This window comes from Dendroctonus ponderosae, unplaced genomic scaffold, assembly GCF_020466585.1.
Source record: "Dendroctonus ponderosae isolate FM_Combo_2020 unplaced genomic scaffold, Dpon_F_20191213v2 Dpon_F_20191213_8, whole genome shotgun sequence".
Lineage (NCBI taxonomy): Eukaryota > Metazoa > Arthropoda > Insecta > Coleoptera > Curculionidae > Dendroctonus > Dendroctonus ponderosae.
In genome coordinates, this window is record NW_026019016.1 from 6,463,276 (window position 1) to 6,477,002 (window position 13,727).

Here is a 13,727-nt window from a genome sequence, read left to right on the forward strand (position 1 = left end):
ATTGTTGAAAATTGGGCGACGGTGAGTGAAAATTGAAACTTTTTGAACTTATTCAGCAGACTGTGATCTACGAATTGGGTACAAAAGTAATTCTCCAGCTTTGGAAGTTCCTCGAAAATAAATGTCAAACTACGATCTATTTAAATATTCGCATAAATTCCTTGCAACTTTAAAAATTCTTCAAAATTGTCTGCGCACTTTTGTAAAGCTCATAAACCAGTGCAAAATACAAGCAAAATTTAAAAATATTTCCAAAAACTCTACTACGACTTGCCCTTAATATTCACGAATGGTTCATTAAACACTGAAAATTTGTCGCAAATTACCTGATAAGCAGCGAAAATTGAAACGCTTTCCACATATAGAACCCACTTTGCCCTAGACAAAGCGTGCAAAAGTGAATCTCCATCTTTATTGATTTCATAAAAAAATAAAAGCCAAACTGAGGCCTGCATAACCAACCACGAAATTAAGTCGCAAATTTAAAAAATCTTCAAAATAGCCTGATGATGTTTCAAACGTGACACTTTTGCCACATATAAAACCGACTAAACCCCACAAAACCTCACACAAACATCACCCTTGAAGAACTTAACTGGTTTCTGAACAAACAACTGTGAAACTCCGACCTGCATAAACAATTACGCAAACCAAAAACAAAATTAGGCAAAAATCTGGAAAATAGGTCCCGAAAATTCCCTGAATGTGATTTAAAGTCCAAACATTTTGTTCTAATAGAGCAGACTTACTCCTACAAATGTGATAAAAAAAAGTGATTTTCTGTAGCTCTGCAAGTTCCTGATCACATAAATGTGAAAATACGACCCCTTAAAGTCCACAAAAATCATGCAACCTTTTGAATCGAAACATCGAAGCGTTTGACTTGTAGAACATACTTTGGCTAACAAAATACTTACGTACAAAAGGGACTCTCTCACTTCGTTAGGTCCTGAATAAATAAAGAAATGACAAACTCTGACCCCCAAAAACAGCCTCTTACTCCAGCTGCAAGTAAATTATCAAAAATTGGTTGACCATGACTGATAATCAAAACTTTCCTGACTTATATAGGGGGCATTGCCCTACAAAATGCATGCAAATTGATTCTTCCGGCGTTGCAAGTTACAAAAGAAATGAATGGCACACAAAAACCAAACGCGATTTTTAAAAATTYTTGAAAATTGCCTGATGRTGAACAGAGGGTGCYTTAGAAAATTACTACAATAGATAATTATAAATAAGACAAATAATAGCATTAATTTTAGATTATGATATCAATAATAACTGTGCGAGAATCCATTCAAATGAGTAAAGAGTATAGTGCATGTTCCTGATCAATGCCAACTGTAGACTCATTCAGAGTGTGTTTGTTTATAAAAGAAGATCAATTTTAGGATTTAAAACTAGAGAAACGAGTCGAGMTAAATTTAGGTAAATTGACGTTCTCAYTGCTTCTGCAATTTACATACAAGAATTTGTACTACTTTTAAAAACAGACTGAAATTACAAGRTTTTGGGGGACAGTAGGATTAAACTTTTCAATAGTCTTYATAATAAACRCTTTAAATTTATTGATGCTAATTAATATTTTAGTATTCTTTTTAAATTGGCTCGGAACGCCTCGGTTTTCAGTAAATTTTAACGCAAATTTCAGATCGACAACGTTTTTAGGTTCTTTCGTACAACTGAAAAATCTGGATCGAGTAACAACAAACGATTTTTGAAACTTTTTGGTAAGTAACTAAAAGTAATTGAGTCAACAATAAATATAGCAAAATTAAGGCAAAGGCACCAAAGCAAAATAATKTATYAAATGTAAAAATGCTTTRGGTTTCCTACCAAAATGTATCTCACAACATTTTTACCAATTATTTAAAAGTAGGAATTTGCGCTTTAATAAATTGAACACACAAGTTTTTTCACTTTTAAGCCGATTGATAAAATTTCATTTTGAAACATGATGATCATTTAAATATTTCTTCTCCTTCCAAGAAGCAAATTTATTTCGCACCCTCATTCTGCAACATAAAAAAATACATTATTTTCTTTTTTTATGCTAACATTGATACAATTTATTTACCTGGTTAATCTGTGGGTTGAATGTAACGCTCAACGATAAAACTGTGGCCGCTTATTGCATGACGGTATAAAATATATGGTGTTGTAAATTATTCCGTAAGTAAACTTTCAAAAGTCGTTTGTTTGTTCAGGAACTTTCAGCAGTTCATTTGCCTGAACGTTATTCGCATCGCAATCCTGGCATCTAAAATAAGCATCCAATGTAGATTAACACTTTTTATGCGCTTGCAAATTTATTAAAAAAAAAAATAAAACATGGAAGAAGCAATAAAACAACTAACCTTTAAAGGGGTGAAAAAAGTTACTCATAGTGTTTAATGCCTATCCCACCCCAACTACCCTTGAACGACCCCATAAAAGCTGAAAAGGCACGCACAATACCTGGGGGTTGCAATATTTAAGCCAGAATCAGCGAGGAAAACTTAACTGGAGTGGCTCGGGAGTTTACAAATGCTGGGCGCGTATACATAATTTATAATGAAAACGCACAACAGTAATTTAGAATTATTTTGAACGAAGAACTCGTATAAAAATGCATTTATATAACCGACAAATTTTCTATATAATATTTTCATTGGTGACAATATAATCAATTTCATTTAATAAATGATTTATATTTACTTTTGCCATTTTAATGAGAAAACTTTCTTATAAAATACTAAAAAAATACCTTGAGTGAAAGCTTTTTGGTGGAAATAGTTGAGCATTATTATGCAATTCGCTGATTATTGCATAGGCTTCAGTATTAGCTCATTATTAAAGCTTATTGCTCATTTTGCTTCCGAGAAATGAGCAAAAACGGCACGGAAAACATGAAATTTTGGCCTAATTTTGCACCTAAATGTCTGGATTCAAATTTCACTTTCTGGGTGAAAACTACTCGAATTTCCTCACTCATGTTGTTATGACAGTCCAATTTTCAATTTTCTATGCAACGATGCCAAAAATATTTTTTTGGCTCAAATGGGGCTTGAGAAACTTCGAAAAAAGCAGCGCCATGTTTGAGTCGATTTTGCAACTAAAAAAAAAAACACTCAAATCTAAAACTTCTTGAAATCAAGACTTTTTAGGAAAACTGCCAAAATTTCCCTATCGATAGTTCACTTTATAAAAAGGCCATTTAGTTCTCTTTAGAATGATGTAAAAATGAGCGTTTTTGCTCATTTTGTTTCCGAGAAATGAGCAAAAACGGGACGGAAAACATAAAATTTTGGTCTTTGGATTTGAATGATACTCTACTACATGACTTGAAAGCTGGATTTGGCCCTGTTAATGAAAAAAAAATTTTATGACCACTCGACCAAAATGCATAAATTTTTTAAAAACCCATTAAAAGGACTGGTAATATAAATGGGGATTTAATGAAAAGCGGGCGGTTTTCTAAAGGATTCGTCTAAATCTGCCTAAACACGTTTCTTCAACGATCCAAAATCTTTGGTACTTAGTTGTAGTACATAAGTTTCAAAATTGAATTTTGTCCTTAGCAGCAGTACGTGGAACTTGTTTGTACTTAATTGATATTTTTCGCACATTTTTTTATGTTTAATGCAGCTGACAATTCCCACAGTCGGGGATTTTTAAAAGAACAGTTAATGAATTGTATTGTGTTGAGGGTTTTGCGATCTTTCACGAGTTTGAATTTTGTAAAACACTGTAAGTCCTAACTAAGTAACTTCCACCTTCTAAATAGATCGAAGCACAAAATATCAAAAATTTGAGAATCCCAACAATTTGAAACCCTTATATCTCCGAAACGGTTTAAAATATCCAATTAGATCCTATAACATTTTCGATAGTCCGTTTCGAGAAGCGTATTTGGTTAATTGGACTGCATCCCAAATTCTTAGCCTTTAAGGAGATAAAAAAATAAAAAATGTAATATATAAACAACATATCAGATGAGTGATTTTGTTGAGGACTTTTAAAAGGATTTTGCCTATAGAGGTAGAAACAAACTTTTCAACCTCAAATTATTTCAAAGTAAACTTCATTCATATCTTGAAAACAGCTAAAATATCACGCGAATCTCCCGAATAGAGCAAAAATGACGCTGAAGAACAAGTCATCTTTTGTTCAGTTTAATCTAGCCGCTCCAACCAAGCTCTACTCGAGAGCTGGAAATCGATAATCCAGCATCAGTTTTCTCAGTACCAAATTTTCATTTACTCAGTAGCTCGGTGTGAGTCGTTCAGGGTGGTTAGTTAAGATAGAAAAGTTTTGTTCTATGGTGGTTGTGAACTTCCGTATTTTGGCGCTTTGTTGTAATTTTCCCGATTTTTCTCGGATGTACACAAAACCCCCTACTCACTCCAGTAAGTTTAAAATTAGCCGCCTGGATATTTACATTTTCGTTAAAACACTTTACGATGTATGATAAATTAATGTCTACATTTAAATAATGCACAAAAAAGGATCTAGCTATCCTGAAGGCCTAAGTAACAAGCTCCAGTAACTCGCATAAAGACTAAAAATATAATCAGATTTTTGTATGTGACATTATTTCCAGACCTTCATTGTTAATGCTAATTAATAATTGTGATTGTGTACAGATTTCATCTCACATTCAATGCTCAGTTTAGATTTATGTGTGGACAAAAACTACGGGCTCTTAAAGTAGCCTTGGATTTAACCAAATAAGCCAGCACATAAATATTTATAAAATAATTCGTGCATTATATGTGATATTCCATAATAAAAAAAACGAAAAATCGGTGTTTGTGCTCTATTTAAAACAATTTTGAAAAATAGTCAGCAGGTTGTGTTGGTATCAATGACTACAGTAAACGGTGCAGACATATTTACTTTGAAACATCTTAAATCCGAGCCCAGTTTTTCACGATTTTCCCTGTTTTTATAACGTGTTAAACACCTAATCTTTTAAGATTTGCTGAGATTTTCGCAACGCTTTTTGCATGTGGCGCTTGATGCAATTATAAAACAAACACGTTAGGTCAAACACAGTCTTGTTATATTTTAAATAATTATTGGAAAGTAATTCATGCATGGATTGCATGTGTAAAGTACATTTGGTTCAACTGCTCTTTGAGCCTCAAATTAATTAAAGATATGTAATTATTTTAGCGAAATTACATTTTCGATTACATTCTTTTTAAAATTATCTAAGTTTTACTTGATAACATTTCGCGCTCGAATTTGTGGACGGTTATTCGAAAACTTGCTTTGCTTGTTTTGATATATTTAAATGGTTTTATAATGCTTGTTATTATTTTATTTTTTAAATAATACTGTAGCTGGTTAATAGTTTTATTCAATTATTGTTATTCATTTGCAGCACGCAGGGTATCTAAAATCTCAAAACTCAAATAAAATATTGCATTTTATTAATTCTAATTTATATGGAATATTCGCCTCTAACATTGTATTAATTAGATTTTTTCGGTATCAGTAGCGGCAATATAATCTTAAAATAAATAAAGTCGACTTTAAAGTGTACCTAGTTGTTTTAAACATTTCTGAAAAATACTCACAGCGATGGATTTTTAAATCGCTTCAGAATACAAACTAGTGCAAAACAATTTGAAAATTCCAGCACATAAGTAAAGGGTTTTTTTAGAGTTATAGAATTTTAAATTGAAATAGAACTGTCTCTCATAAACTTTATGTTAAGGTCCTGGTACTGGGTAAGGCAAAACAAATATGCCCAAATTACGATTTTAAATGAGCAATCCACGAAAGAACTCCAATTTTCGATCACTTTAATTCCACTAGACCATAAAAAAGCACATCAAACAGTGAGTTTTCCTGGATATAACGGCGTTTCAATAATGACTTTCAGATTTTGGAATTTCGTCGCTCCAAATTCGGCAATTTATTTCGAAAATCGCTGTTCAGTCCGCCAAACTCACCGTGCTTTCCGTCCGTGCACATAATCGTTTTTGGCCAATAGTTGCGTAAATAAACAAAATTGCCGGATTTGGCGCCACGAAGATCCAGAAGCCATTATTGAGACCTCGTTATACCCAGAAAAAATCGGAAAAACTCACTGTTTTTTGTGCTTTATGGTCTGGAAGAAGTTAAGAAGTGGTCGAAAATTGGACCAGATTGCTCTTTATTCGAGCCAGCTGCGGCTCATTATACCCTATCATCATATCATAGTTAATCATAGTTAAACTATAACGGCATAAAGTTGTCTTTTCAATAAAACCCGTCCGATGCAGTTAACATGATTTTAGTTATTTTATCTCAGTTTAAAGTTCTATACCTCAGAAAAAACACTCTTTACAAAATAGTGAGTAACATGATGATATCTGGAAAAGTGTGCATACAAAAACAATACTGAGAAACTTTCCACCAGAAACGCAATAATTAGTACTGTTAGAAAAAATAAACATAATAATATAATGCTGTTGAAAGTAATAAAAAAATCATAATAAACCTGAAATTTTAATGCCGTCGAAAATATTTTTCCAATCCAACATGTTCCGTCGTAGCAGATAAACATCTACTGTTTTCCTGAGCTCTAAATTATTCATATTACAGCTTAATGTCCTAAATAAATGAAATGCTACACCGTTGCTAGTTATGCATTATTGGTAGCTCTTTAATAAATGTTCTTTTATTATATATGGGTATAGACTAGGTCTGGGCAACACTGTGTTGAGTTGCGCTTTTGAGTTGTTGCCGCTCTCTGAGTTAATGAGTTATAACTCATCGGTTACTGAGTTCTAAGTCATTTATTAAAGCGGATTAAAGCTTTACGAAACCCGAAACTGGAATTTTAACATCTAAAAAACGGGTCATCAACATTTTTTATGAGTAACGTTTTACCACATTGTTCAAACGACTAAAAAAAAGAACAGGTATTTTTGGTTTTTGCCCTAAAACGGGAAAAACTGGAAGTTTTGAAGAGCCTTAGCAATCCTTCAGAGCGATGAGGGTGACGAATTTTCCAAAGCATTGATTATAAACTTTCGCTTGTTTTGTTTGGGGAAATATTTTTGGAAAAAGGCCAGAACAATTATAAGGGTTTTGTCAAAAATTCGATGCAGCAAAAGGTTTTTGAAAAAATTTTACAAAGCGGTTAAGGAGGCGAATGTTGCAATAAAATTTAATTTATAATTTTTCACAGAAAACGCCTGAAGGTTATTAGTATTTTTAAGTAAAACTTTAGAAAATAATGCGTTTTTGCGTCGAAATATTTGCGTAAGAAGGACTTTGTTAAAACTGGAAGGACTTTAAATTTTAATGAAACTAAAAATCTTCAGATCGATGAGGTTGGCGAATTTTCCAAATAATTTTTTGCAAACTTGCACTCTGGTCGTTTTTTGAAGCTAATCCGAACTAGTTTCGGTAAAAAACTTATTATTCGCTTTTTGTGCCAAAGTAGAAGCTGAAGAACGTTTTCTAAAACCACTACGATGCGATGCGAGGCGAATATTCTAACAAAATTAATTCTGCAATTTTTTACTGAAAAGACCCCTTGATTGTCAGAAAATCATCAGAAAATAACGGGTTTTTTACGCGTTTGAATAAAAACTTTTAGTTTTGTGTTCGGATTTTGATAAAACTTTAAACGATTTTCGGAAAAAAACAGAACAAATGTATTTTCGTTTTTGTCCCGAATTCGAAGCTGAAAAAAGTTAACGAAAATTTCTAGCTATAAATTTATATGCTAATTTTTCACGTGACAGACTCCAGATTGCCAGCATTTTTATGCGAAACTCTACAAAAAAGAGCGTTTTTGAGTGGAAATAATAGCAAACAAAAATTCTGTCTATTGGAAATACCACGTAAATGTTATCATTCCTCTTTGTCAGCAAAAAGGAGAAAAGCCATAATTCATGTTTATATTCAGAGAATTCGACTCGTAATTTTGAGTCGCTGATCTAAGCATAAATGGTTAAGCTCAACCGAATTATATCGATTAATTTCAGTCTAATAAGAGAGCCTTAAAGAACTCGTTGTATCAACAACATAATAAAATACGTTCTGCTTGTGTTGAAATAAATACATAGTTATTTTATTTCAATGCCCTTTTCCCTATTAATAATCTAATACTGTCAATTCTAAAAAAACACAGCTTTTTTTAGCAAACTCTGTAGTCTTCAGAGGCATAGAGGGTGAGGAGTTTTCCAAAAATAATGTATTATAAACTTTCGCTTATTCTGTTCTTTGTTTGATAAACAATTATGCGATKTTTGTCCCAAATTCGAAGCTGGAAAGGGRTTTCAAAACTTTTTACAAAGCGACGAAGGAGGCGGATGTTGTAATAAAATTTATTTTATAATTTTTCGCGGGAATTACCCTAAGTGAAACTTTGGAAAATTGAGCGTTTAGAAGAAGGGGTAACTTTCCTAAAACCGAAAAATTCTGAAATTTTGAAGAAACTGAAAAGATTATTAACAAATAGCCCTTAAAATAAATCTCAAAACAACTAAAAATAAGGTCATCAACATTTTTCCAGCAACGGAACCGTTACTGCGCCGGTGCGTTGCGTTAGCGCACCAAGTCATTTGCGCTGCACTGCGTCAACTCCTAAAATTTCACTTGAGTTACCCAGGCCTAGTATAGACATATCTAGCAAAGTGATTACATTTTAATGTGCTGTTGTTGTATGATGGCAAGTTGGTAGACAGAAAATAATATATTTTTACAGATTATTCACTTTAATGAGCAAATTGGTACGGGCACTTTTAGACCTCTAAACTAGCTACTGTTTTTTTTCGACTCGGCATTTTAGCCTTAATTACGGGACTCGTAATTCACTCCTATACTTATTACTGTTATTTAGTCATATCACGTGTGGGTGTTGTATCGAGTAATTTAGTTTATTAAATTACTTAGTAGTTGCAGGCACCTGGACTGGTTTTATATTCATTTGTTTGTATGAATGACTCATTCTGTAATTAAATCTAAAATCAACAACACAATAAAGTCCTTGATTCTTTCAGTTCAAAGCCTTAAAAAAATCAATTTATTAGGAAAATTTTAATTGATTGACTTCGCAGAATGCTAAATGGTTTAACATTCAATACTATTCTCAATAAGATTCAAGCGCGAATAAAATCGATAGAAAGCATTGATACGCGAAAAATTTAATGATACTGCTTTGTTTAATATCTATATACATAATGTGTGATAGTTTGCATTTTTTTAATAGTTGCTTTTGCTTCTTACTCACTAACTGGCATTAACTCATAATAATGTGTGATAATCCCCATACTGCTTGTTGTTGAATTTGATATGGAGATAATTACATTTTTTTCAACCTGAAACAGTCTAGTCGAACGACTCGAATGTATTAAAAAAACATAGTCGATTAATTAATCAAAAGAACATTAGAATCGATACAGACAGAAGCATTTTCAAATTTCCGCTATTAATCCATCGTTAAATATTCATTGTGGGAATTTACTCACCGCTTTCAAAAGCACATCATGGGTTGAGATTAGCTCGGTTATTGCTAGTAAAGTTTTAACAATGAACCGCGACTATACATAATGTAAATAACTTTTACTTACGAGTTCCATTATTAGAACCACTTGATTCGTGTGTGTGTGCCTGAACCTAAATTTCTGCAGTTGAGCGCAATTTGCCTTGGTACACTTTGAAAAACAGCTACAAAGGTGTTAAGTGCATAACCGAAAAAGTAGGCATAGTAAGATTAGACATATTTAACGCAAAATAAAATCTTATAAACAAACTAATTAAAACACTATAGAAGATAACTTTTATTCGTGAATACTTTGCATGTTATGACGTGTTGTTTCTGTTTTCTGTGTGCTTTGGCTTATCTTTTTGTTGCATTGTTGCATGGTTTTGGCTCGGAAATAGTTTTATCTTCAATAATTCGATTAATTTATATTTCATATTAAGCAGATTTTGCAATTTTTAATTAAATATTCTGGTTGAGGGCAGAAAGACCGATTATGTCGATAGCCTTTTTCTATAGGAAATAAAGATTATTTATATATATATATATATATATATTCTGGTTGAATGTATTTTTTTCATTTCAGGTACAACTGCATAATGTAACCCCCCACTCCCATCAACACATCCATTATGAAGGAAAAAAAACGATTTATTTGGCAAATTGGCCTGATTCTTCTCGTCTTTTGCTCAGGACTAATTTTCTGGAATGTGTTCATCATTATTTCCCCATCCGACCCTTTACCTGTTCGGGTCGCTTATTTAACTCATTCTGAGCCGCATAATTTTTCGTACCCTGTACATTTGCTCTCTGAGAATGATTACAGTTTGTTGGCAAATTACTCTTTTGCATTTAGTATTCTAAATTTGCGTTGTAGTAAAAGCACTTTTCTGTTGGCGCTCGTTCATTCTGCGCCTAAAAATTTCCATAAAAGGATGGTGATTAGGAGCACGTGGGGCAACAAGACTGAAAACGTTGAGGTGTTTTACGTCATGGGATCATCCAGTAATGTGGATACTCAGAGGAAGATCGACGCAGAAAGCCGAAAGTATTCGGACGTGATCCAGGGCAACTTCCTGGATGTTTATAGGAATCTCACTCTTAAGCACATAATGTCGTTGAAATACGTCACGTATCATTGTCCTCAGGCTAAATACATTCTTAAAACTGACGATGATGTTTTCGTCAACATGCCTCTGATGAAGAACTTTCTCAGCAATGATCTGTCTCCATTTGGCGCCAGCCAACTGTTATTATGCTCAGTGCAGAAGTCGGCCAGTGTGCTCAGAACATACAGATCGAAATGGAGGGTAGCGTTCGAGGAATATCCATTTAGAAAATACCCCCCGTACTGTCCGGGATGGGCGATTTTATACAGCCCCGACGTAGTCTTCAGGCTGTACAAATCTGCTCAAAACACTTCCGAGATATTCTGGATCGATGATGTCCACATTACGGGAATTCTGGCTGCTAAAAACAACATTGTTCAAACGGACAACACGGATATGATTATTTCGGAAAGCGCCCAACATCAATTGGTTAACAACGATGTTTTCCCTAAGGAAAAATTCCTATTTGGTCAACCCGATCTGAAGGAGAGAGAAATCAGAACTATGTGGGCCGAAGTCGTTGCACACACCGTGACTAAATCAATTTTTAAATGATATTAACGCTTTAAATATTTTTGTGCTCAGATTACATTTTGCTCGAAAAGCGAAATGTATGTACCTGCAATCAAAAACATTTTATAGCTCCTTTAACTTTCAGGTAGTAACTTGCTACCAGTGCAGTAATCCTAAGCCAAATAACGTTAGTCATAGACAAAGACGGTTAAATTACTAATACGGTAGTTAGATGAAAGCCAAATGATTCAACAAGCTCGAAATTGGAATATGTAAATTAGGCCTGGGTAACTCAGTGAATTTTTAAGAGCTGGAGCAGTGCAGCGCAAATCGCTTGTTGCGCCAACTCAGCGCACCGGCGCAGTAACCCAATTCCGTTGCTGGGAAAATGTTGATTACTTTTTTTTTTGGTGTTTTAATATTTATTTGAACGTCAGTGTTAAAATACTGACAATCTTAAGGCATTTTCTGCAAAAAATTATCAAATAAATTTTATTAGAACACTCGCCTCCTTCGTCGCTTTGGAAAAAGTTTTGTAATCCGTTTCCAGCTTCGAATTGGGGACAAAAATCGCATGATCGTTTATCAAACAAAGAACAGAATAAGCGAAAGTTTAGAATACATTATTTGGAAAACTCGTCACCCCCTACCTCTGAAGACTATGAGTTTGTTAAAAAACTGTGTTTTTAGATTTGACTAAATTTTTTTCCGCTCAAAAACGCTCTATTTTGTAGAGCTTCGCTTAAAAATGCGGGCAATCTGGAGGTCTGTTACGCGAAAAATTAGCATATAAATTTATAGCTTTGTGGAAATTTTACATTAACTTTTTTCAGCTTCGAATTCGGGACAAAAACGAAAATTAATTTGCTGCGTTTTTTTCCAAAAATCATTAGTTTTCTCAAAAACTGAACATAAAACTAAAAGTTTTTAATCGAAAGTGTAAAAAACCCGCTATTTTCTGATGATTTTCTGACAATCATGTGGTCTGTTCAGCAAAAAAATTACAGAATTAAGTTTGTTAATATTCGCTTCGTATTTATCGCTTCGTAGAGATTTTAGAAAACTCTTTTCAGCTTCTACTTTGTCACAAAAAGCAAATAATTAGTTTTTTACCGAAAGTAGTTCGGATTGTCTTCAAAAAACGACCAGAGTGCAAGTTTACAAAACATTATTTGGAAAATTCCGCACCCTCATCGTACGAAAGATTTTTAAAGTATCATTAAAATTTTAGGTCCTTCCATTTTTAACAAAGTTGTTTTTACCCAATTCTTTTGACGCAAAAAACGCATTATTTTCTAAAGTTTTACTTAAAAACACTGATAATCTCCATGCGTGTTCTGTGCAAAATTATAAATGAAATTTTCTCGCCTTAATCGCTTTGTAAACATTTTTCGAAAACCGTTTGCTGCTTCGAATTTTTGACAAAACCCTAATAATTTTTTTAGGGTTTTTTCCCAAAAATATTCCCCCAAACAGAACAAGCGAAAGTTTATAATCAATTATTTGGAAAACTCGCCACCCTCATCACTCTGAAGAATTTTTAATGTTCTTTAAAACTTCCAGTTTTCCCCGTTTTAGGGCACAAACCAACATACGATATTTTCAAACAAACGTTGTTTTCTTTATAGTTGTTTGGACAATGTGGTTAAACGTTACTCATAAAAAATGTTGTTGACCCGTTTTTTAGATGTTAAAATTCCAGTTTCCGGTCTCGTAAAGCTTAAATCTGCTTTAATAAATGACTTAACTCAGTAACCGATGATTTATAACTCATTAACTCAGGCGGCAACAACTCAAAAGCGCAACTCAACACAGTGTTACCCAGACCTAGTGTAAATAGTAGATAATTTACCATATGAGGTTTCTGACCACAAATCAAACACTTATCTGTAAAATCCAAGACTGTGCTATGACGACTAGACGTTTTCCACTATTACATACATATTAGCTTTATTAACAAATTTCATTAGATCTGTTTTTTTAAACGGCTGTGCTTGGTTAGTAGACTGTTGAATAATAATTAATAACCAGGAAGTACCTGAAAAAAAGCAGTATTTTGTAAATAACGACTTACCTTATAAATAACCACGTAGGGATTGCACCGAATATGTTTTCTTATCGCCACGTTTTGCCGAACTTCTTATAATAGCAACTTCAAGTCATAATTACATTTTCAGTTTAATCCAACATTTGCCCTTTCTCCAAAAATTCTTGACACTGAACTGATAAAATCAATAGATGTTGCAAGGTTGATTAGCTAGAAAGAAGGCAGGACAACAGCAAATTTTCGAATACTGAATATTTGGTACAAATCGTATAAATAATCTCTAATAAAATTGATAGGAAAAATAGCAATAACAATAAATGCTAAGAATATTAAATGAGGAAGCATATGATTGACGAAAATCTAAAATGACACTCTCTAAGCTTTAGCCTCAATCAGATCTGCAAAAATGTACAAATTTAAATCTATTAAATTTATATGAATATAAAATAATTAAGAGAATATTTATAATACAAAATAAAGTATTTGTCCATTTAGTCTAGTTAGGAATTCCCTAGTATTTTTAGCTTTTGTATAAAATTTATTGTATGTGGCAAATATCTAATGATTGCTCTCTATATTGTTAACA

The 13,727-nt window shown here is 33.1% G+C and overlaps 1 protein-coding gene and 1 long non-coding RNA gene across 4 annotated transcripts; one reads left to right on the top strand and one right to left on the bottom strand.

The window, feature by feature from the left end:
- Nucleotides 1-1,980: 1,980 nt before the first annotated feature.
- On the bottom strand, nt 1,981-9,651 carry LOC109533213. Of its 2 annotated transcripts, XR_007282069.1 has the most exons (4): nt 9,561-9,651; nt 9,459-9,502; nt 2,081-2,263; nt 1,981-2,018 (listed from the first exon to the last, which is right to left on the bottom strand). It is a non-coding gene; the product is annotated as an uncharacterized LOC109533213 (long non-coding RNA). The 2 variants fall into 2 exon arrangements; XR_002171502.2 differs by lacking the exon at nt 9,561-9,651 and having other exon boundaries at nt 9,459-9,542.
- On the top strand, nt 4,196-11,493 carry LOC109533212 (beta-1,3-galactosyltransferase 5). Of its 2 annotated transcripts, none has more exons than XM_019898477.2 (2): nt 4,196-4,391; nt 10,059-11,493. In XM_019898477.2, exon 2 carries the CDS (start codon nt 10,105-10,107, stop codon nt 11,134-11,136), a length of 1,032 nt encoding a protein of 343 aa, XP_019754036.2. In that variant the 5' UTR covers nt 4,196-4,391; nt 10,059-10,104; the 3' UTR covers nt 11,137-11,493. The 2 variants fall into 2 exon arrangements, with proteins under 2 accessions (XP_019754036.2, XP_019754035.2); XM_019898476.2 differs by lacking the exon at nt 4,196-4,391 and adding an exon at nt 9,599-9,688.
- Nucleotides 11,494-13,727: the final 2,234 nt, after the last annotated feature.

Coding starts and splice junctions, on each gene's coding strand:
- LOC109533212 (XM_019898477.2), top strand. CDS start 10,105: ATGAAGGAAAAAAAACGATTTATTTGGCAAATTGGCCTGATTCTTCTC.